General features: G+C 39.4%; 1 protein-coding gene across 5 annotated transcripts; it reads left to right on the top strand.

Moving 5' to 3' along the window:
• Positions 1-430: 430 nt before the first annotated feature.
• On the top strand, positions 431-24,923 carry nsd3 (nuclear receptor binding SET domain protein 3). 5 transcript variants are annotated; one of them, XM_073874139.1, is made up of 23 exons: positions 431-796; positions 2,056-3,074; positions 3,184-3,343; positions 3,436-3,590; positions 3,675-4,271; positions 9,668-9,788; positions 10,030-10,130; positions 10,320-10,365; positions 10,486-10,616; positions 11,270-11,395; positions 12,940-13,066; positions 13,262-13,459; positions 13,535-13,714; positions 15,830-15,979; positions 16,983-17,139; positions 18,389-18,591; positions 18,705-18,817; positions 18,908-19,182; positions 19,700-19,811; positions 19,900-20,041; positions 20,829-20,935; positions 21,116-21,320; positions 21,720-24,923. In XM_073874139.1, the coding sequence occupies exons 2-23, from the start codon at positions 2,100-2,102 to the stop codon at positions 22,016-22,018; spliced, it is 4,680 nt and encodes a 1,559-aa protein (XP_073730240.1). In that variant the 5' UTR covers positions 431-796; positions 2,056-2,099; the 3' UTR covers positions 22,019-24,923. The 5 variants fall into 5 exon arrangements, with proteins under 5 accessions (XP_073730240.1, XP_073730242.1, XP_073730239.1 ...); XM_073874141.1 differs by having other exon boundaries at positions 432-796; positions 2,053-3,074; positions 15,956-15,979; XM_073874138.1 differs by having other exon boundaries at positions 432-796; positions 2,053-3,074.
• The last annotated feature ends 156 nt before the right edge of the window (positions 24,924-25,079 follow it).

Genomic DNA, 25,079 nt, shown 5'->3' with positions numbered 1-25,079 from the left:
ACAAATACACACTGATGAATACTAGGGATATTGAAAGTGCATTATTTATCACGAAATTAATTGATTAATTTAATTACATTTAGTTAACAGTACTACTGGTTCATGTAATATATAGTTTGGTCGTGGTACGTTTTCAAAATAATAATAATAATAATAAGTAGAAAGCTCCAGTACACAATGTCTTATTGCAATACAATAATAATTAAACAAATGTAATAAATTAAACTAACATTTATTTATGGCATGCACATTGTAAAACAATTCACACTCACAATCCACTCATAGCAACTGTATGATTGGTTGAAATGTGTAATGCAAACATCTCATCTTATACCTGGTTGTCTTGCAATTATATTTCTCTCACCTAAATTGTTTTATTTTGATGTAATCGGATTAAAAAGACTACTCGTCCCAACATGCCCCTCACATCATGCAGCACAGCCAATGGGGGAGATGTTATTTTGGCGCTGAGAGACGGGCCTTAAGCAGAGGGGGCTTTTGTTACAGCTAAAGGGAGGGAGACCGCTATAATAAAATATATGGGAGCCAAATTTCCCTAGGTCTGCAGGAGCATCCCGCAAAAAAAAAAAAAAAAAACGGGGCCTCTCCCGATTTCACAGGCACACATCCTATCATGGGTATCGACATACGACTGATCTAGCACAGTTTTCTTTCCACAAAACGGATTAGATCTAAGAAACGTGGAGTCATAGGTCTTTGTGTTCATGTGTTTATGTTAACTGCACCGGGAGTCGAGTTTATTTGGTGTATTTGTTTAGAATGGAACACGCTGAAGGTACAGACGCTTTTATTCTACCGTCGTTTCGATGCTTCGCTTGCTATTATTGCGTTAAAAAACACGCTGCATGCGTTTGTGTTTTGATAATAATAAAGCAATGGTTTTCATCACACCTTTTCCTCGAGATAGCTGCTGGTGGAAATGTAATCTGGCCAATTTGATTTAAAGGGGCACTGGCAGCCATGTTGGCATGTTCGCATTCACTTCTTTAGTTTTTTAACGTTTTCCGCATGCGCTATGTTGCCAATAAACGTTTGCAGTGGCATCAAAACATGTGTATATTAAAATCCAAATGTGATCAACTTTAAGGTTCATGCGTTAATGTTCCCCGTCCACATTAGCACATCCGCTAACGCAGCCTTTCATGTTATGTAGCGACATTACACGGATCCGCGTTATATTTTACCACGATTTAGGGGGAAATATAATTGTTGTTTTTTTACACGATTGAACGTTTTTCCTCATTTGTTACTTATACGATATTTAAATTAAGCCGTACGTGTAAATAAACACAATATGTTCGTATCGGGTTTATTTTATCACGAAAATGCTAGCATGCTAATGTTAGCCGGCTGATGGTGGGCATTGCAGATTTGTTTTTCTTTGACACGAAACAATGTTTCAATTTAGTTGATTTTAAACAGCCATGTGTTAATTTGTGGCACTTTTTCGTGTAAATTTATGGCATGATGCCTAAAATTAATTTTTGAGCGAGTTCTTTTGATGTTTTTTTCTAATTAACAGACAATCAAAACAAACAAAATCGCCGTAATAAACCCCCTTATTTTGATGGTAAACACCTATTTATTTTTGGCCAGTTAGCCCAGCAGTTATCTTCTGGCTGTGAAAGGAATTTTGCACACATGGGTTCTTTATCAAATTACTGAAATGTTTATTATTTTAAAAATGAGTTTATTATATTAATATTTTATTTAATAACACACAAATATTGCAACAATGCATGCCAAATATTGACTTTTAAGGGAATGCAATATGCAGAACATGGTATTAAACGTGACTGATTGGGAAAAAAACTGCAATCTAACAATGCTTTGAGATTTTTGGTCAAAATTTTGTGTAACGTTCCCTCATAATGAAGTCTGCATAACTTGGTAGACTAAAGTTTGTTTTCCCAGGGGAAAAGGAATCCGCTATGAACATTTTGCCTGTTACATTTTTACAAACTGACAAGGTGAAATGTTTAAAAAAAAATGTATCATAAACACATTCTGTTTGTTTCTTCAATATGTCAGCAGGCCCTGTAAGAACAAGGGAAACTTAAGGATGCTGGAGCAGAACAATGGATTTCTCCTTCTCTTTCATGCAAGGGATCATGGGAAACACAATTCAGCAACCCCCTCAGCTTATTGACTCAGCCAACATCAGACAGGAAGATGTCTATGAAGCCATCAGTGACCCAGGAGATGACGGTGGGCAGCAAAACTACGAGTCTCCGTTGGAGTCTGGCTTTTCTTACCCTGCTGAAGACCTCCCAGTTATAACAAACGGTTACCCGACGGGCGTAGGCTCCTATGAGCAACAGGCTAAATTCGCCTTGTACTCTCAGTTCCCCAATGGCTCGGCGAACGGTTACGGTGCCATTCGAAACTATGGCGATCATGGCTTGCTGCTCGGCGAGGGTACGGTATTGAGGCAACCGGTGGTCCAGGAGAAGCCTCAGACACACATCTCGCCTCCGCCGCATCCCCATCATCACCACAACCAGCCGCATCATCCTCAACATCAGCACCATCAGCAACACCTCCCACATAACCCGCCTCTGTTACCTCACCACCATCACCCACCCCCTGCTTCCCACCTTATGCCCCAAGTCTTACCGCCTCCTCCTCCCTTGCTCCTGCCCTCTTCTCCACCCCTCTTGTCACCTCAAGACAGCAGTATTTCCAACCCCATCACACAAGCCAACACCACTCCAAAAAAGACTAGCTCGCCGGAGATCAAGATAAAGATCATTAAGACGTATCAGAACGGCAGGGAGCTGTTCGAGTCCGCTCTATGCGGGGATCTGCTGCAGGAGGTTCAGGCTGGTGAGGCTTCGAGGAAAAGACATGAGCAGAAGAAGGAGAAAAGGAAAAAGAGAAGCAGCAGACATGTTGTTTTTCCGGAAGAAGATGGCCAGCAACCAGGCAAAGGTGTGGAGGAAAGATCAGGGATGGTCCAATGCTCTGCACAGGTTAATGAAGGTCACGTTGCAGCAAGAGAAGAACAACCTCCGACCCTCAAAGACTCCAAAGCAGAACCCCAGGAACAGAAAGTGAGTGCTATTTCATTTCCACTTTTGCAGACATGGATAAATCTTCTGGGATGTGTTGGGCAATAAGATTGTGTACTTACCCGTCAATTATGTCTCTGTTCTTGTTTAGGTTGAAAAGCACTTTCCTTCGGTTATCACTAGCACTGGCTCCTGCAAAATGTATGATATTGGTGACTTGGTGTGGGCAAAGGTTGGAACTTATCCTTGGTGGCCTTGTATGGTATCATCAGACCCACAATCAAATGTTCACACACGTATTAATACAAGAGGTAGCCCATCTACTGCATATAAATACAGATGTTTTATTCTGCTGGCTGTCTCAGATCTGTTTTTCTAATGCATTGCTTCTGGTTCCTGGTAGGTCTTCGGGAATACCATGTGCAGTTCTTTGGAAGCGTTCCAGAGAGGGCCTGGGTCAATGAGAAACGAACAGTGGTGTACCAGGGTGAAAGCCAGTTTGATGAGTTGCAAGCAGAAACTCTACGGAAGACCACTAACCCAACAGAGAGGCAAAAGGTATCTGTGACTTTAAATGTGTACTCCACAAATCTGGTGTTTTTTATGCTTATTTTGTGTGGTTTTTTTTTTTTTTATTAACAGCTCCTGAAGCCCCAGTCTCAGAAAGAGCGTGCTCAATGGGAAGTAGGCGTTGGCCATGCGGAAGCCGCTTTGTTAATGACACGAGAGGAGCGCAATGAGAACTACACCTTCATATACATAGACAAGGAACCCGGTGCTGCTGCTGCTGCTGCTGCTGCTGCCGCCGCCACCGCTGCCGTCTCCGCCACCACCGACACTGTGACCTCACCTAGGGCGACCGGAAAAACACGCCCTGAACGAAAGCAGAGACGCTCCAGAGGCAGTACTGGAGCAAAAGAGGTGGCTATACCTCGCCGCCAGCAGCCGCGGAGGCAATGCAGCATCACTAGTCTCGAGGAACCATCTTCTCCAAATCAGGAACAAGATGAGCAACCACACAGTCCTCCAGAACCAGAAGCACGAGAACCCTCTCCACCTCCTGTCAGGACACCATGGAGGACTGCTGCAGCCCGCAAGCTCCTCCCACTTTCCATCACTATGAAAAAACTCAATGTAGAGATCATAAAGTGTGACTGGCAGATCCCGAAACAAAATCTGGACATTCCAAAGAAGGTAGAGAGCGAGGAGAGGCCTGGCGAACAGGTTCGGTCACCTGAGGTAACTCATTTAATTCAACGAAAAACACTGTTTTTAGGAGTAACTTCAAAACAAGAAAGCATTTAAAGGGACACTCCAATTTTTTGAAAATATGCTAATTTTACAGCTCCCCTAGAGTTAAACATTTGATTTTTACTGTTCTGGAATCCATTCAGCTGTTCTCTGGGTCTGGCGGTACTACTTTTAGCATAGCTTAGCATAATCATTGAATCTGATTAGACCATTAGCATCGTGCTAAAAAATAACCAAAGAGTTTAGATATTTCTATTTAAAACTTGACTCTTGTGTAGGGTAAGATTGCCATCTAGTGGACAATAGCGGAAATATTCATTTAAGACAAAAACAACCCAGAGAACGTTTTCTCTTTATTGATGAAATGACTCAACAATATATATGATATCGCCATAATTGTGCAAATGTAGAAAAATTTAAATATGATTAAAGACTGTGGTGTTTATTTTCATGAATCAGTACGCAGCAACAGTGGCGCAGTGATACTTGTGATGCGGTCTGAACCGTGGGTTTACCGGGGTATTTTATCACGGCTTAGAACGCGTTTCAACCAATCAGAATGAAGAACCAGAACGAGCCGTTTTATAAAATCATTTTTATTAAGTTAAAAGTAAATCTAGTGTTCTTTAGCATTGCTGGTGCCAGGCCATGAACCCTGCCCTTACATCAAATGAAAAATGAACCAAACCGTGGCTTTAAAACCGCCATATGAACCGAACTGTGTATTGCTACACCCCTAATTTTCCTAGAATATTTTTTACATCAGAGGTCGTGACCCAGTACCGGGTCGTGGACAAGTTGCCACCGGGGCGCAAAAACGTCCTGAAAAAAATTGCGTATAACTACATACGGTAATAGCTTAATCAGGTGTTTTGTCCTTTAAGGGCCGACTTCAAATAACATCGATCATTTCCTCTTTCTCTCTATCTCTCTCTCTCTCTCTATCTCTCTATCTATCTATCTCTCTCTATCTCTCTATCTCTCTACTTTTAAAACACAATCGATCAAATACTTGCAGGTATGACTTTATGAATCATTTGCAAACGTACTTCGCAAATCATACAAGTCAATACGTGAAGACGTTCAACTCTGTGACATCGCAAATAACTGACAAGTAATTGCAGGCTACAAAACAACTACAGAATTATCAAGCAACCGTGGCACCATGATTTAAATAAACTCTTTTAACCATATTTTAACGGGTACACTTTTAATGTAGGTTTGAAAAAACAAAACATTACGTCCTGTGTCAATCATCATTAAAAGCATAGGCTATGGTAAACGGGAGTTTCCATGCTTTTGTGCCCAGCCAGAATTCTTCTTGCATCTCTCCTCCACCTCAGCTAATTTTTTTGTTCTGTTCTGTTAATTGAACTTGGGGCTCGAGCCCGACCCGAGGTTTGAGCTGCCTATGAGAACAGCAAGCCAAGTTTGTTTACCGTTAATTATTAAGACTAAATGGGCAGGCAAACTCTTAATAAAAGTAAAAATTCAGCCAAAATATGGTTTTACACGTCTATTAAAGCAACACTATGTAGTTTTTTACCTTTAAATAATGTCTCTAAAATTATTTCAGTGATAGAACAACTTTTAACTGGACAAATTGTACTGTTGCTGCAACCTGAGCAGTCTCTAAAAGTGGCGCTGGAGGGTAGGAAACACAGCCCCGCCCCTCCCCCTGCCTGCAGAAGAGTGTCTGATACCAGGCACTGTTGCGCTTTTCAACCACATGGGGGAGCTGTAAGTAATTTTTACATGGAAACTACATAGTGTTGCTTTAAAATAAAGTCGGTATTAACTTTCCTAATGGATGGTTCTTAGATCTTTACTTCCGTTTAAAGGGACATTCCACTTTTTTTTTTAAATATGCTCATTTTCCAGCTCCCCTAGAGTTAAACATTTGATTCTTACCGTTTTGGAATCCATTCAGCTGATCTCCAGGTCTGGTGGTAGCACTTTTAAAATAGCTTAGCACAATCCATTGAATCTGATTAGACCATTAGCATCAGGCAAAAAAATAACCAAAGAGATTCAATATTTTTCCTATTTAAATATTGACTCTTCTGTAGTTACATTGAGTACTAAGACCGACAGAAAATTAAAAGTTGCGATTTCAATTTTCTGTTGGTCTTGATACACAATGTAACTACAGAAGAGTCTCTTTGGTTATTTTTAGCGCGATGCTAATGGTCTAATCAGATTCAATGGATTGTGTTAATCTATGCTAAAAGTGCTAGTGCCAAACCTGGAGATCAGCTAATTGGATTTCAAAACGGTAAGAATCAAATGCTTAACTCTCGGGGAGCTGGAAAACGTCCATAAACTGTGCGGGGGTAAACATGTCATCTATATCAAAACGTGATGATTCGTGTTGAAGCTGTCAGCGCGCTCTGATGTGGTCCGTTCTAATGACGGTAATCCTTATTCTCCGCTTACACACATCGTTTACTAGGGTTGGGAATCGATTCGTGTGAAGGCAATCAGCGCAACCAATGACTGACCCATTGAAATATTTAGAATCGGTTGTTGGGCGTGGTTTGATCTTAAGCCGCCTTTCCACTGCACACGACAAACGACGGCCGATAAGCCGGAAGTCATTCATTTCCTATGGAGAGTCGCAAAGGGGTTGCGTGAGGTGCCGACCATCTGCGGATGCGTAAATATCGGATCCGTTTTGAGCATTGGATCCGTTAAAAAATTTGAACTTGTGCGACTTCACCGCATGCGATATGCCGACCGGAAGTGATGTATTTCATTATATTGCAATCACAAATTGTGTGTGAGGTGAAAATGATTAATCCTTTTGGTTTAACTTTATTAGTAACACTTGAATCCTTAAAAAAACACTTTTGATTACTGATAAGTAATACATTATTAATTTAATTTGTGTACCTTATTATTTTAATCTTGTCTATATGTTTTCTCCAAAAAATATTGGCAATCTTTGTCATATATGCATAGCTGTTTATTGTTTCATTTATTTGCGTTCATTTATTTATTCCACCATGGTAAACATATTAGTAACAGCCTCTTGCGCTGGAATCAGCTTCTCTCCCATATACGATTAAATTGAAACTTCATTACGACTGCCACTAGGGGGAGAACTCCGACTGTCGTTTCCGTATGTCGTGTGCAGTGGAAAGGCGGCTATACTCGTAGTTTAGGACAAGAAGTATAACTCAATTGACAACAACAATTAAGCACACTTATGGCGCTTTTCCATTGCATAGTATCCCATGGTTTAGTTTAGTTTGGGTCGGGTCAGCTCACCTCACTTTGGCGTGGTTAGCTTTTCCATTGAGTTTAGTATCACTTCGCAGTGGGAGGAATTATAGGCGTGTCGTTATATTTGCGCTGCATACGGCTGTGACATCATACAAGAGAGAGCGTCCTTGTATACTGACGTGCACGTCGCGAATGTGCCGCCACAAAATTAAAATTGGCCACCACAAATAGAAGTTTACTTTGCACATCGCGTTTATAACTAGCTCTGTCTCACATAACAGTTTCTGTTCAAACACCCGTGGCGTCTGTCGACGGTGCTCCGCTGAGCCTCAATGAAGTTGCATTAAAGCATAAATAATACTGACGTGCACGTCGCGAATGTGCCGCCACAAACTGCACGTCTGGAAAAAACTTTTATGTGTTCCTGATTCACAACCTGTGGATGTTTTTAATCGCTAAAAGGGTGTTTGGAAACTTAAAACAGAGCACAGATGACAACATGTTTGCTCGAGACAGCGCAAGCTAGCAGCAAGCCTTAAGCTAAAGCTAATATTTTACATAATAGGATGACGGCGCCGATGACGATTCTCTCAGACCAATCAGTGAACTACAGTGTTTACGCGTCACGTTTGGTATCAGCTCGGGCCGCTTGGAACCCCAACCGAGGTGGTACGAAAAAAAGTATCGGGTACTACGAAGTGATCCCAATGGAAAAGCTCCCAAAAGTGGGCTGACCCGACCCAAACTGGACCGGACCGTGGGGTGCTATGCAATGGAAAAGCGCCATTACGCGAAGAAGAATGCCTTCAAGGTCAACATCAGTAGTCTGGTGCTATTTTTTAAGTTTAACTTATATGTGTAAAGAACTAAAAAGTTTGAATGTGTAAAATGTGCATGAGTCTGTTCATGAACAAAATGATTTTAGAATTTAACAGGGATTTTATTTTAGCTATTTTATGATACTGGATGAGATATATGTACCACAAATAAATAAAAATATATATCTCCACATTATACATAAGTGTATGTATACGTGTGTGTAGGTATGTATGCAAATAGAATTTACAGCATATGATGAACATATTCCTAGTCTTTACACTGTGTCTACTGTCTACACCTGACGCAGGAAGCACAACGTGACAAATCCCTTAAAGGCAGAGTGCACAATGTTTGAATAATGCTTTGGAAAAGGAGACGGGCCGACTACCAAAACACACTTATAGCCAATCAGTAGTAAGGAGCGTGTCTACTAACCGACATCCTTGCCGGGTTGCGTATGTGTGGGGCGAGTCTTTTAAAAGAAGGTCCAGATACTATTGGGGTAGGGCGTGTTTGTTTAGGTGATTTCAAATATCAACATTGGCTTTCAAACATTGTGCACTCCACCTTTAAGTAAATGCCTCATTATATTTATGACCAAACAGCACTCGCAATACGTCTAATATGAAGGAAATGAATTTGCAACAGTCTCTTTGTCACGCCTGAAGAGCGTCTCGCTGTGTGGCACGGTAAGACGCGGCAATTTTAGACATGGTGCTGGTAAAAAAAGACTCGTAAATAACAGTGAGGAATTGTTTCTTGGAATCGATTCTTTTCAATTCCAGAAACAGGAATCGATTCCAAAAATCCGGAATCGAACATCCCTATCGTTTACCAGTAAATTACTGGTAATATTACGACCTTTCTTACTGTCCTGCCCTACCGTTTTACATTTTTGAAGCCGTTTCACTCGCGTATACGACACAACATTTGCCACTTCTGTTTTATTGTGACTTGAAAAGCAAAATATAAGCGTCTTAATTTTGTATCCCTTTTGCTATAATAGCTGAGATAAATGTTCCTAACATATAGGCTAGTTCCACTTAAATTTGATTTTGCATATCTTATATAACAGCAGATTATAGCTTATATAATATGCGCATCTTTTTATGTTATCGTCAGAATGTGGGGTGCAAGCAGATGCAACGTGTGGCCAAATATTAAGCTTTTTAGTTAAAACTGAGATAAATGAAACATTATACTGATTTTTCTCTTGGTCTTTTAGCTAGTCAGTAGTACTTCACTGAATAATGTTGAGGATACTTTATAAAAACAGCAGGTTTGAATGATTTAGATCCACAAAGCTTGACCAGGTTTATATATCTCTTGTTGTGTTGCAGGGCTCCAGTGATAAAGCCGAGGCGGAGACATGTTCCAGTGAAGAGGAACGGGCCGTGTCTCCCGCAGCCTGGAGTGACCAGGAGAGCGCGGATCGCGCTTCACCAGCAGAGCAGTCCTCAGGTGAGAATAATACCACCTCATGAAAAAAAAACATTATTTTTATTGCATGAAATGTGATGATTGAAAAAACCAGCTTAGTCTAGCATGAGTTTCCTTGTTGTTTTATGCTGGTTAGTGCTTGCTAGTTTGGGTCTGGTCGTCATCCGTAGGGATGATAGTTACAAGATAATTTTGCTTATTGAAGTTGAAGTATAAAGATATATGTGTGTAACCTGTGTGTGTATTTTGTTGGCACAAACAGAGCCTTTAGAGAGAAAACTGCAGCGTAGATGCGTGCGAAGCCGCTCCGAGTCGGAGAAGAGCGTGGAACCTGTGCCAAAAAAGAAAGTGAAGAAAGAACAGGTACGGCACAAATCCAAAACCTTCCCATGTGTATCCCAATGAATCATTCAGATGTACCCATAATGGCAAACCTGTTATTTTTGGCTTTTATGTATATATTTTATGTCTTTATGTCTGTGGATGAAATTAAAAATGTGGAAAATGAAGGATGACCTGACTTCATTCTGTTGTGTGTCTGTTTTCCTCCAGATGGAAACTGCACCTCAAATGGATTTCAAAACGGGCTCACAAAAAGGTGCCTGAGACTTTTCCTGGGAACGAGACCTTAAGACTTTCTTTTATATATATATATATATATATATTATGGTCGATTATGGATAAGTCCCTGACTTCTGATTCTGCTCTAATCCTGCAGGGGCCAGTGAGATCTCCGATTCATGTAAACCATTAAAGAAACGCAGCAGGGCATCTACAGATGTGGAGATGGCCAGCTCTCTGTACAGAGACACATCAGACTCTGACTCCAGAGGTCTTAATGATCCACAGGTCAGACTGTGATTATAAACACCATGTACTAAGATATGGATTAGTATTATTGAGTATAATTGCATGTGATCGTTGTAAAGTCGAATTTACCTGTGCAGCACACATATACTTTTAAAGGTGCAGCGTGTAGATTTTAGCGGCATCTAGTGGTGAGGTTGTGTATTGCACCCCTCCCTTTCGAAGCATATAGAGAAGCTATGGTAGCCACACAGGACAAACATGTAATCGTCTGAGACATCGTAGGGACAAACGCTCTATAGAAAAGTTTGTCCGTTTAGGGCTACTGTAGAAACATGAAGGCACAAAATGGCGGCTTCCATGTAAGAGGACCCGCGGTGTGTGTAGATAAAAACTGCTCATTCTAAGGTAATAAAAACAATACAGTTCATTTTGTAAGGTCTTTATACACCACTGAAAACACAGATACCTATTTTATATTGAATTGCTGTCTAAAGATCCTTTTAAAATGTACATACTGCACCTTTAAGTGGTTGTACCCAAACCCTAAAGTTCAGGCTATAAACTGCTTATATCTGAGATTTACTGAATAGAAATGTAGTTGCAAATTTGTTCATTTGAATAGTTTTGGCAATCAAATGGTGAATTCGTTTTTTTTGCAAGTGATGATTTGTATCCATTTGTGTCCCGTGCAGTCTGCATTCGGCAAGCGTTCGGACAGTCCTGCTACGGTGGATGCTGATGGCTCAGACGCTCAGTCAGTGGACTCCAGTCTGTCTCGTCAAGGGGGAAGTACTTCAAAAAAGGATACAGTTTGCCATGTGAGTTCTGTCTTCTAAGTCCAGTGCCGGTTGCATGAAAATCCTTAAAGGGGACAGAGAATGAAAAACCATTTTTACCTTGTCTTTGTTGAATAATGGTAGTCTACCCACATTCACAAACATACAAAAAGTGCTAAACATGCTAAACATCTCAGTCTCATAGAAATTCCTCTTTTAGAAATTTCAGCCAGAAAACAGCCCAATCTGAAAAACTGATGCTTATGACATCACAGGCATTACAGACCCAAACAAAAAATTTTTGTCTACATGTCACATCACAGAACAAGGATAAATACCCCGTTCAATCATTCTATGTGACCTTTAAATGAGGGTTTTCCTGAGGGAGGAAAAAAGTCCTTGAGGAAAAAGATTTCTTTAAGAGCATTGCAACAAATGTCTTAACTGTCACCCTTACCTATGTGTTTTATGGTAGTCTCTGTCAAAACACGGCGATGGAAAAGCGGTTGCAATAATTACAAAATATCACTGCGTAAACAAATCAACGCACCACAGATGGAGAATTTGTGTACAATGAAACCTCACAAATAACAGTCTGTAAAATACCGCATGCATGGTGTAATTAAAACTTGAAGCACTTTGGATTGACTGACAATCAAAGTTTTCTCCTAATAAATGTGCATCACTTTTCTCTAAGGGATTGTTTCGATCGTTGGAAATGTGCCGCGGTACTTTTGCTTTTTAAATAACCATAAAATCAGCTACCGCTTTTATAATTAAGGGACCATAACAGGTAAAAGTAAAATGGGTACTAAGGACTTTGTAGCAACGTATAGCAGAACTTAAGGGAATACTTTAGCATTTAAAGGTAAATACTTACAGATAGTTTTATGGTTCCTTAAGTGAACACTTAGGTTTTTTATTGCAACCCATGTTTCATTAAAGGTGCCCTTAACCTTATATCTAAGGGATTTCTTAGCTTAAGGACTTTGATGCAACCAGGCACAGGGGTTTTTAAACTTTATGGTGGCAAGGCAGCACCACATATGATGAACCTTGAGCAAGGTAGCCCTTTTCATAAAATATATATCCTTGTTGTCTAAAAAAAAAAAAAAAGATAAAACCTTTCAAGCAGTTTTAGATAAATAACAATTGTGATATTACAAAGACAGCTAATTGTTTTCAAATTTAAAGGGGTCATAGCTTGACAATCTGACTTTTTCCATGTTTAAGTGCTATAATTGTGTCCCCAGTGCCTGTGTCAACCTAGAAAATGTGAAAAAGATCAATCCAGTAACTTTTCTGCAAGCATGTAAAAAATAGGTCATTGAAATTTGGCTCCCCTTATGATGTCAGGGGGGGGGGTGAACATTACTGAAAATGCTGTATACATAAGACGTATGGGCTTTGGACAAAATAATACATTCACAACCTGATAAATGCATGTTAATGTAAGATGACAAATTTTGGGAAACACTGATCTGGGCTTTTCCAGCGCTATAGTATAACTTTTTAGTTCAGTAAAAATAGTTTTTGTTTACATAAGCAACTGTTTGTTGAAGCTGTACTTTTCTGTGATCTTTTAGGTTTGTGAAACTTTTGGGGATTCACTGGTGAGCTGTGAGGGAGACTGTAACAGACTATTTCATCCAGACTGTATGGGATCCAACAGTGGGACGGAGGGAGAGCTCATGTGTCAAGAGTGTAAGACGGGTAAGCCTGCTTATATCCTAATATTCAAAACCATGAACAAGATTTTGCAGTTTAACGTCCTACTATAGCTTCTCTATAGGAGGTGTGAGTTGTGGGCTGAGACGTTGGTTGCAATTCGCAATCTTACAGCTAGATGCCGCTAAAATCTACACACAGCACCTTTAATCTAACCTGTTGGTCTTCATCACTGCGTAGGGTCCCACCTCTGCTTTTCTTGCAAAACGTCAGAAGGTGAAGTAAAGCGCTGCTCTGTGAACGGCTGTGGCCGCTACTACCACGACACCTGTGCACGCAAACACGTCGGCACCATCACCGACACGAGAGGTTTCCGTTGCCCGCAGCACAGCTGCGCCACATGCTGTCTCGACAGAGACCTTCACAAAGCTAGCAAAGGTAAAAAGAAGCCGGTTACATGCATACATGCTTATCTTGAGCAACAGTGAACGTGTTGGCTGTTTTCCTATGCAGGTCGCATGATTCGTTGCATCCGGTGCCCGGTGGCCTATCACACAGGAGACGGCTGTGTGGCGGCTGGAAGTGTTTTGATAACACCCCACATCATCATATGTAGCAACCACTCCAGTTCAAGGAAGAACGGACACTTTTCCTCACCTGTAAACGTAGGCTGGTGCTTCATCTGCGCTCGAGGTACGTTTGGCCTTCGACATTGTGAAGGTTATAACTATTAAGATATATAGGATTGTTTACGTGTCTCCTACTGCTTTTAAGTGTTAAATGCATGTAGTAGTAAAGTAGTAACTTTATGTACCATATCAATATTTTAATATTCTCTTGTCAGTGTCATCTATGTTTTCTAACAATAGGATACTTATCGAACATGAACTCTGACCTTCTGTCTTTTGTCTAATCCTTTACTTTTAGATCTGTGTCTGTAAACCATCAGATCATGTTTGTTTCCAACTAATCAATAACATTTTAAGTGTCTGTAATTCTTTTAAGGAGGAACTGAATTCAAAATTCGATTTTGTTTATAAAATCAAACCCTAATATTGGTGGATACCACCAGGACCGCTGATATATTGCGCATCCCTAGTTTTTAGTCCTTGATATCGCGCACGCAGTTTTGCAAGGTCATGTTACATGCAGCAAAACCCAGTTGACACCCAAATGAAGATTTTTGCTTGTTAACCGGCAGAAACACCCAATTAAAATCTCATAAAAACTTGTTTTTAATGCGTGGTCCGGTTTTATGGCAAAACATATTCTTTCATCTATCCTTAGTGCTTTTTGTACATGTAAATGCACTCATTGTGAATGCACACAAAATCTCACCCTGTACTTACGCCAGAAAATGATCGCCGATCTTCACGATCATCTGGTGTGATGAAAGTTATCTAATTAACTTGCGGTGCAATTAAAAGATGTTAAAACTAGGGATGCACCGTTATATTGAGATATATAATATCGGTATTGGCCTCGGCAGATACATTTTTTCCCACTATCGGGCATCGGCCAATTGTTTAAAAACAGCCAATGATAAGAAATTTATGACGTAAGTGTAACAAGTAAAAAGCAAAAGTTCACAAGGGGGGCGTGGGATCTGATATACTTTAAACTTAAATAAAGATGCATCTAAATTAAACTATTCTCGAATTAATAATAATAATTATTAATTTATTATTATTTATTATATAACGAAATAATTATTTCAATTTTGCTAATTTTTTAAAATCCCAGCATGCTTGGGTAATGGCAAAATTAAAAGGAAAGATCAGGATGTTGAGGGTTTGGGGGCTCAGATTGTCACATAGGTACTTAAAGGGACACTCCACTTTTTTTGAAAATGTGCTTATTTTCCATCTCTCCTGGATATTAACATTTTGATTTTTGCCATTTTGGAATCCATTCAGCTGATCTCTGGGTCTGGTGCTAGCACTTTTAGCATAGTTTAGCATTTTCCATTGAATCTGATTAGACCATTAGCATTGCGCTAAATAATAACCAAAGAGTTTCGATATTTTTCCCATTTAAAACTTGACTCTTCTATAGTTACATCGTGTACAAAGACCAACGGAAAATTAAAAGTTGCGATTTTCCAGGCAGACATGGCTAGGAACTACACTCTCATTCTGGCGCAATAATCAAGGACCTTGCTGATGTAACATGGCTGCAGCAGGCGTAATGATATTACGCACTGCCTGAAAATAGTCCCCTTGGTTACTTTAAATAGCGGGGGACTGTTTTCGGGTGCTGCGTAGTGTCATTGGGCCTGCTGCAGCCATGCAGCCAAACTCTTTGGTTGTTTTTTGGCGCGATGCTGGTGGTCTAATCAGATTCAATGGATTATGCTAGAAGTGGTACGGCCGGAGATCGGCTGAATGGATTCCACAACGGTAGGGATCGGGTGTTGAACTCTAGGGGAGCTGGAAATGAGCATATTTTCAAAAAAAAGTGGAGTGTCTCTTTAAGGGGGCCCAATGTAAAAGCTTGGTACCCACTGTTTAAAATAATCAAATATCGGTACAGAAATTTTGTATCTGTGCATCCCTAGTTAAAACAGTTGGATGTAAACACGATTCCTATTTGATAACACAATTCTTTGTACAATTCTGTTTTTACGCACAAAAGCTCACACTACTCCCAACACTAAACTATTCCTCCTAAGACTTTCGTTTGTGTGTTTTCTTTTCAGGACTACTTACAGTATTAAATCGTGTGTCATTTTTTTCCCCCTGATGTGTGTGTTTTCTGGAATCATGGGTAGTTTCATTGCTCATGACTTTTCCTGTTTGTCTCGTGTAGGGCTTTTAGTGCACGACCATACTGACCCCATATTAAGTTCATATACCTTTAAGTCGCACTACCTTCTGACTGAGTCAAATCGTGCTGAGTTGATGAAATTACCTATGATTCCTTCTTCTTCGTCAGCTACCAAAAAGAATATTGGGAAAGGTAAAATCACGTTTTCTTGGTTTATGTAGTTTGTCATCTGTATGCTTTCACGGCTGTCTTATTGCAACTTTTGATTTCTTTCTTTTCGGTCATCCGGTTGCTTGTAACTTTACACCATCATGCTGCTTCTAATGCAACAAGTGGGCTTAAAATAACACATAGGGATTTTTTTATATAGTTTGAGTTAGGAAACAAATCTGACCACCTTATCTTAGAATGACAGATCCCTAGCGATCATCCAGGTTATATAATATAATATTTGCACACTATGTATTTTATCCGTATTTATGTTTCCTGGGGTTGCCAACCCCATGCTCTACCAACTGAGCCGTAGGAACACATTAATAAGATATGTATCCTGTTATTCTGAGTCCGTACATGCTTTACGCTTTGCTTACTTAGCATTAATTGTCCGGCTTGTTTTTAAAAGACTTTCGCTCTTTCACGTTTCTTTGTTTGCTTGAGCACAATTATCCCCTTCCATCATCTAACTAAACATATTTTGGATGGCACTGATTGTTTTTATTGACTATAAGTGCACACTTGTCTTGTGTCAGTCAGACCAAGCATTTTTAAACGACACCATCCAAAATACTTGCTCTGTGTGTCTGCTCACGTACTGCAGGTGATGTTAATCCAGACGATTGGTCAGTGTGCATCAATGCATGCTTCCCATAATGCCCCTCCAATCATTCACTATTGGCTGCTTAAATCACATGGCACAGAAAAGCACATTTTAACATTATGCTGAAAGGTGTTTCTTGTCAAACCATGTCCTTGTGCATGCCAAATAGGCATTTTGAATCTAATTTCAGGTTATACAAGATTGGCACAACATTAAAGCATATGAAAGACATGAATTAAAAAAAAACAGATTTTGCTTGTTGGACAAGGTTTGGTGAATCGCCTTTGGTGGGAGTGGCAAGCATGTGGTAATACTGTGGGCCTATGTGTATTCGAATGTGTGTGTTTATGTATGCGTGTGTGTGTGCTTGTCAAAAAGGAGGAAGATTGTTGTGTTGCGAGGCCTGCCCTGCCTCGTTCCACCCCGAGTGTTTGAAAATGGAGATGCCCGAAGGGACGTGGCTGTGTGGGGAATGCAGATCAGGCAGAAAACCCCACTATAAGCAAATAGTCTGGGTCAAGCTGGGCAACTACAGGTATGTCTGTCATTAAGTCAATAAGAACTTAGATATTTTAGTAAAGGCCTTTAAGTGCAAAATAGCATAAAATGATATCAAGAAACTCACATTCTTGGCACAAAAACTAACATCCCTCAGTGCACAATGAGTCATCATCAGTATTTTAGGTCTGTTTACCCAGAATAAAAATAGTACACTTGCATAGAAATAGCCTCATACCTAATAGACATGAACTAGTTGTCACAAATCCCACCTTTGCTTTGATCTGTAAAGTTTTTTTTATCGGCAAAAATCACTAATAAACAATCGTCACGTTTAATAGCACACTCGTCTCTAAACCAAAATGATAAATAAAGTCGAGATTTAATGGGTCATTCTCAGGAAACCACTGAAACATCAGTGTAGTAAATATTTTAATTATAATAATTTTTGGTGCTACTGAATTTCGTTTTATAATAAACATAATTGCTCTCTTATCTACCTTGAACAAAGAAAGAAAATTTTTAACATAGGAATGAATTATTTTTGTATTTTATTGCTTTTTCTGCTGAAATCTCATTACCGTAACATGTCCTGCTTTTATATTATATATACATTATGTTGTAATTTATACAAAGTAACAATAAAGTATTCAGAATAAATAATTGTGTGTTATTATAAATATTCTCAAATAACAATAAATAATTTACAGACTATTTATGTATAATAAAACAAGACGTAGTGGGGGGAAAATCGAAATTACTTTTGTTCTCATCCTCCGTAACATATTTACATGTAAGTTTGATTTTGTTTGAAGAAACAAAACATCTGTCAGTACCTTTTATATGACTAACATATTACTTAACATTTTCCTAGTAAAAAGTATAGTATTCTTGTCACACAGTGTGCGCACTTTTTTTATTCTCATTACCGATACAGGTAGTTTTCACATTTATTTTTTTATAATTTTCTATTTAAATATACCTCATTAATGTCTAATTATTATTTATGGTTAATACTAACTTGCTTAGAAGTCATGGCTTCTCTTTATTATAGCAAAACGTGCTATGGTATTGACAGTTTCGAAAGGTTCCGGTAATGAGATTTTCTTAATTTTTTATTATGTTCAATTGTCAGTAAAGGTTTGTAATTAATGCCTTAAAATATTTAAGATCCTGTTTCAATGAATAAAAATGTAATTTGTTGATGCAAATATGTTGTACAAATCTTTAAATCAAAATTTTGTGGGAATCACCCATGTTAAAAATGTGGTAAACCTCTTGTGTAGGTGGTGGCCAGCTGAGATTTGCAACCCACGCCTGGTTCCCTCAAACATTCAGAGCCTGAAGCATGACATTGGTGACTTTCCAGTCTTTTTCTTTGGATCCCATGACTACTACTGGATTAACCAGGGCAGAGTTTTCCCATATGTCGAGAGCGATAAAAACTTCGCAGAAGGGCAAGTTGGCATCAACAAAACGTTTAAGAAAGGTGAACAAACAAAATTGATGTTAATCCTCATATGGTTACATTTGTCAATCAATGTATTTTACAGCATTAAATTGGTACTAAATGTTTTTATGTATGTATGTGTGAATAAATAGCGCTTGAAGAGGCAGCGAAGAGGTTCCAGGAGCTCAAAGCACAGCGGGAAACCAAGGAGGCGCTCGAACAAGAGCGCAGCTCTCGCCGACCCCCACCATACAAACTAATCAAGGTAGTTTAAATCCTCAACACGGACGTTTTCAAGTGCAATACATCACAACTAAAGACTATATGATTGACACTTTCATGTTTCCTATTTCAGTCCAATAAGCCTGTGGGCAAGGTGCAGGTGCACGTGGCAGATCTGTCCGAGATCCCCCGCTGCAATTGTAAACCCACAGATGAGCGCCCGTGCAGCCAGGACTCACAATGCCTGAATCGGATGCTGCAATACGAGTGCCACCCACAGGTCTGTCCCGCAGGGGACCGCTGTCACAACCAATGCTTCTCCAAACGCTTGTACCCTGACACTGAGGTCATCAAGACCAGTGGCCGCGGATGGGGCCTGAAAACCAAGCAGGACCTCAAGAAGGGTGAGAATGAGACGTGTGATACTCAAATAGCACAGAGATTTCATTTGAAATTTTTTATTTAGTGTATTTACTGAATGAAAATCATATCAAACGTAAGGCCTGTTTACACCAAGTCCAATTTTTGTGGGTAAAGATGGATCTTTCACTGTACTTTGTGTGAATACTGTTTTAATGACATATTTTTTGTACTTTTTTGTTGTTTAATTGGTGTGAACTGGCCGCACCATGATGCTAACTAAAGCCCTGGATGTAGTCAGTTTTTTTTTCTGCAAAGCATAGTTCATTTGACTCATACATGTCCGCTGATGTTCAACACATGCGCATTGCGACAATTTGCAATTCCTCTCGTGGCCAACATACTTCTTCATGCATACAATGTACGCTAGGTTTCAAAAATCTGGTACACGTAAAACACCGACTATACTTAGGCCTTAACTTTATTTTTTCAGTTTGCCTGTCGTAGACGATTATAAAAAAAGTAATTGACTGTGGATCCTTATGTATTTGTTTTTGCAGGGTGATTTTGTAATGGAGTACGTCGGGGAACTGATCGACTCGGAGGAATGCAAACAACGAATAAGACATGCCAATGAAAACCACATCACGAACTTTTACATGCTGACCCTCACGAAGGTAACGCTGTTTTCGTATCCACTCTTGAATATTCTAACAATGCGTAGGTTCACCGCTGTACTAAAATTCGACTTGCTGTGCTTCATAGGATCGTGTGATAGACGCCGGTCCCAAAGGCAACTTGTCGCGCTTCATGAACCACAGCTGCAGTCCGAACTGCGAGACTCAGAAGTGGACGGTGAATGGCGACGTGCGCATAGGGCTCTTCACCTTATGTGAAATCGCTGCTGGTAAGAACAAACATTAACTTTTATTAGGCAAGCTCCACTACTGTTGCTTTAATACTACAAGTATTGCGTTACACTGTAAACGAGATTTGTTGGTTGAACTCAACCAATATTTTTAAGTTGAATTATCTCAAAATTTTAAAGCAACCAGGTAACTTACATTTTTAGTCAACCTAACTATTTGCAGTCTATGGTTGATGCTCTTAAAGGGACACTCCACTTTTTTGAAAATATGCTCATTTTCCAGCTCCCCTAGAGTTAAATATTTGATTTTTTACCCTTTTGGAATCCATTCAGCTGATCTCCGGGTCCAGCGGTACCACTTTTAGCATAGCTTAACATAATTCATAGAATTTGATTAGACCATTAGCATCGTGCTAAAAAATAACCAAAGAGTTTCAATATTTTTCCTATTTAAAACTTGACTCTTCTGTAGTTACATCGTGTACTAAGAACGACGGAAAGTTAAATGTTGTGATTTTCTAGGCCGATGTGGCTAGGAACTATACTCTCATTCTGGCGTAATATTCAAGGACTTTGCTGTTGTAACATGGCTGCATGTTACGGCAGCAAAGCCCTTGATTATTATGATTGATTGATCTTAGTATGCTAAAAGTGGTAGCGGCAGACTTGAAGATCAGCTGAATGGATTCCAAAATGGTAAGAATCAAATGTTTAACTCTAGGGGGGCTCGAAAATGAGCATATTTTCAAAAAAGTGGAGTGTCCCTTTAAATACATTGATAACGTATCTTTTTGTTCAATAATCATAAAAACGTTGTTTTTCTCAGACACTGAGCTGACATTCAATTACAATTTGGACTGTCTGGGTAACGGAAGGACATCGTGCCACTGCGGGGCCGAGAACTGTAGCGGTTTTCTTGGAGTCAAGCCCAAGGTAAAGTTTAATTGCGTTAGACGGCAACACGCTTAGTGTCGACACACAATCTCCATTAATACCATTGACAATTCACTGGAGACGCCGATAGCCCAGAGCTTTATTTATTACAAAGTGCTTTGTTTTTCTTTGTCGCCTGTTGTTATTGTGTTTGTAATGACCTCATTCATCTTCCCGTAGAGTGCAGTGGTGATGGAGAGGGAAGAGAAGGTGCGCAATGCCAAACTCAAACCCAAGAAGCGTAAACTAAAGGCGGAGAGCAAACAGACCCATGAATATTTCTGCTATTGCTGTGGAGAAGGAGGAGAGCTGGTTATGTGTGACCGAAAGGATTGCCCGAAGGCATATCATCTCATCTGTCTCAACCTGACTAAACCACCTTACGGTACGTGCCGTCCGGCACTTCAATCCAAACATTTAGTAGTAACGTTACTTTGGTTGCGTTTTCTACATCTCATGTGCACTGTATGTATGTGCTATCAAAGCAGTTGTAGTGTGCATGCCTGAATATCTTTGTATTAGGGTTAACGATTAATCGCGATTAATATATTGCGATTAATAAATATATCATAATATTTTATTATACATGCATGTGTGCATATTTATATATGAATAATTATTATTCACAGTTCACACACATATATGATTTAAACAAAAACCTTTATTCTGCAATAGATTAATCGCGATTAATCGTTATGCAACCCTACTTTATATGAATGTAACAAAACCAAGACAGGGCTCACTTCAATTGTGTAATTCGTTTTATCCCTGTGATGCTTCTCAGGGCGATGGGAATGCCCATGGCACCACTGCAACGTGTGCCAGCGCGGCGCGTCCTCTTTTTGCCACTTCTGTCCCGCCTCCTTTTGCCGAGAACACGAAAGAGGGCAGCTGGCGGTGTCTGCCATAGACAACCGCCCCTGCTGCTCAAACCATGACCCCCAGAGACCCTTAGGACCTCAGGCCAACCCCAGCCAGGTCATTGTAAAGAAGGAATCCCTCGCACCCACAGAGGAAACCGGTGAGGATGGGGAGGGTGCTGAAGATGATGACGATGATGAAGAGGGGGTGGACAGAGAGTGACTGGGCGAGAGCTTCGAGGAGAAACGAGGGCTACAAGAAGCTGAAAACCACATCGAAGTACAACAATGGTGAACCGTATCCACATGCAGCTAGCTGGTTCGTGTTTCGGTTGAAAGAAAGTGAACTTATTGATATTCATTCCAAATACACAGCAAGCAACTGGTATGATTTTTAACACGTCACAATGTCAAATTCACACGGAGCGCATAAGCGATTCACGTCTGGTTTTCTAAACAACTTTCACAGCAACCTGAAACCTGTTAAGCCACACCTCCACATCTACGGTACTCGGACACTCTATAAACACTTTAAACCAAGACCTTTATTTATGTACCTCATGTAAATAGCAAAGACTGTTGTAATGCGTGTGGGGTGAAATCATTCACCCCTCGCCGCCCGTAGGACTCCACTACATCAGTTTTTTGTGGTAACGTTTAAAAGCGAGAGTCGATCGAAAGACTACAAGTAAGGTTTGTTAAACTGCCACCCCATTCCAGTGAGTTTGTGATTTGTAAGATATATAACCATTAATATATTTATGTCGATGTTTACATCCATTCACAATGTACAGTATTATTCATCCGTATTAGTCGATTTGATATCACTTATCGTATTGTTGTATATGTGCCCTTTTCGTCAGCAGAATTACATTATTGCTTGGCCGGTACCGTATTGCCATTTATCTTTCGGTCATTTAACGTAAAGAGACACCATCGTTCGAAATAATAATAATAATAAGTGTTGAGAAGAGATCATTATTGACGTCTCCAAACGGTAACGTTTGTTGGTGTAGTGTCGTCTCATATTCTGCCACATGTATTCCAACACTGCCATGTCTCTCTTAAATCAAATATTTACCAGTGTGAGTATTGAACAGGTGCCAGTGTAAAACCAATTACAAGGAATTCATATAATGTTTCAGAGCCGAGCTAGTTGTGAGACTGTGAGTACAATCTTAAAACACGTTCTTCATGTTTCGCATTTGTGTTGCCAACAACATGCAGGTGTAAATATATTCAAACACGCTTTTCTTTTATTTCCCGTGATGTATTCACGCATCGTCATGCTGTACAATATAGACTTAAGGTATCGAACCGTACCTTAACCACACACACTTTAATTTCTGGTTAAACGGCTCGTTGTTTATAGCATCTTTCTTGTATTACGTTTTGTTGTAATGACATACGCTACTAATATGCTAAAAGCGAACGGCTGTCATATAACGTGGTCGGATGAAAGGCGAGTGTGTAGCATAATCCTCTCTGTGACTTCTACTTGATGTGAATCTACTCAATAGCTAAAACCTTCACCACGCCTGTGTGTTACGATGTCTTGAGATCCGCTCAATTTTGAACTGATCAACTGTAAAGTACCGTTACTTTGTTACTGGTAGCTGTGCAGTCGTGCTGTGCCGCAGTTTGCACGGATGGAAGAATTGATCTTACTGACTTCAACACATGGGCTTTGTACTTGCCCATTAGTCATATAAATATAAATATATATATATACGTTTCACATGAACGTTTTTATAGATCACAGTACAAGTATTATATGTGATGGCACCACAAGTTTGTCACTTTATGAAATGGAGGGAAGGTGCTGCACATTTTAGTTTACTTTAGTTTCGGTTTCTGTATTGTTCTTCGTGTCAAAACTTTGAGTGTTGTTGGTGGATATGCAAGACTCTTGGAATTTGGATTGGATTGGCGACGGCGAATTTACTCAATTTTGACTGCCAAACTGAGATTTTTGTATGTTTATGGAAATACTGTATGCTCTTACTTGCAACTGCATCTTTTTTTTAGGTTAAAGTGTGGAAGACAAATCGGGTGTCCTCTTTATATTCGTGTTTCTCTCATTGTATTTTTTTATAGTTTGCATTTATTTTTATATATCTTTTTCATTTTTAGAGACCGTAGGCACTTTTCTTTCTAAAATATCTGCCCTTATGTGTATAACGAAAATATGAAGAAAATGCAGTTTGGTGAGACTTCTTTCTCACCTGGTTACAATCGATACTGGTTATACTTTTTTTTAGTTTGGCCTTGTTTTATTTTATTTTCCAACTGACATCCCTCAGTTGTGGATTTAATGGACATTTACTTAATTTACAGTGCCATTTTTTTGTGTGCAGTGGCTTATTCACTGATTTGCCTGTTGATTGATTTGTCGCTATATCTATTTTGCTGCATCAGATGTTGAAAGTGTGTTACCTCCATTGATTCCAGTGTTTGGTGTCAGTGCACTGTACGTTGTGTACATTTTTATGTGTATTTGAAGGTGTCATATTCATTTTGTGCTATCCAAGCATGTTGTTTGTGTTGCTTAACTAAATTTACTACCGTATTTGGTTTTATGTACTGATTTCACATTCCTTTTTAAATAGACCGTTTACTAATTCTTGCTACTGAGTTACAGAGTTTGTGTAAAGGTTAGTGTGTTAATGTAAACTTTTCACCATGCGCATTGAATCCGATTACACACTCCAACTTGAATAAAACGTATCCTAAATGATATGGCTTGGGTAGAATGTATGTCCTCTCCAAGTTTTTTAATTATGATATATTCACGAATAGAGGCTTCTTTGGCTATGTCATGTAGCCTATGTCATTGCATTGTGTAAGGGAATGATGCTTGATCAATTGTAAATAGCTGGGGAAAAAAACTCAATTGTCATTATATTGTAGTGTCATAAGAATGCTGTAATATTGCTTCTGAATGTTTGTGAACGTAGAGACATTTTGTACATTTCTTTTCTTGTATTTTTTTGTTTGACCAACTTTTGAGATATGTATTTCTTCAGAATTCATAAATTATTCTGAGAGTACTTTAAGCGACATTCCACAGATTTAAACGTTTTCAGACTTGCCTGATTTGACTTCAATAAACTGTAATGAATGTTCAAGTGTGTGTGAATTGAGTTGCTCATAATTGATTTAACATAATAATAATCTATGGGTTGTGTGATTTTCAGCAGGACTTGGAATCTGAGAGCATTTTTATGTCAAATACGTAAAATACGTCTCTAGAGGGCGTGTTACTTTTCCGATTCATTTAGCGA

Source organism: Misgurnus anguillicaudatus, chromosome 12 (assembly GCF_027580225.2).
Source record: "Misgurnus anguillicaudatus chromosome 12, ASM2758022v2, whole genome shotgun sequence".
Lineage (NCBI taxonomy): Eukaryota > Metazoa > Chordata > Actinopteri > Cypriniformes > Cobitidae > Misgurnus > Misgurnus anguillicaudatus.
Note: the sequence above shows the minus strand (reverse complement) of the source record. Positions and strands in the feature narration are given on the sequence as shown.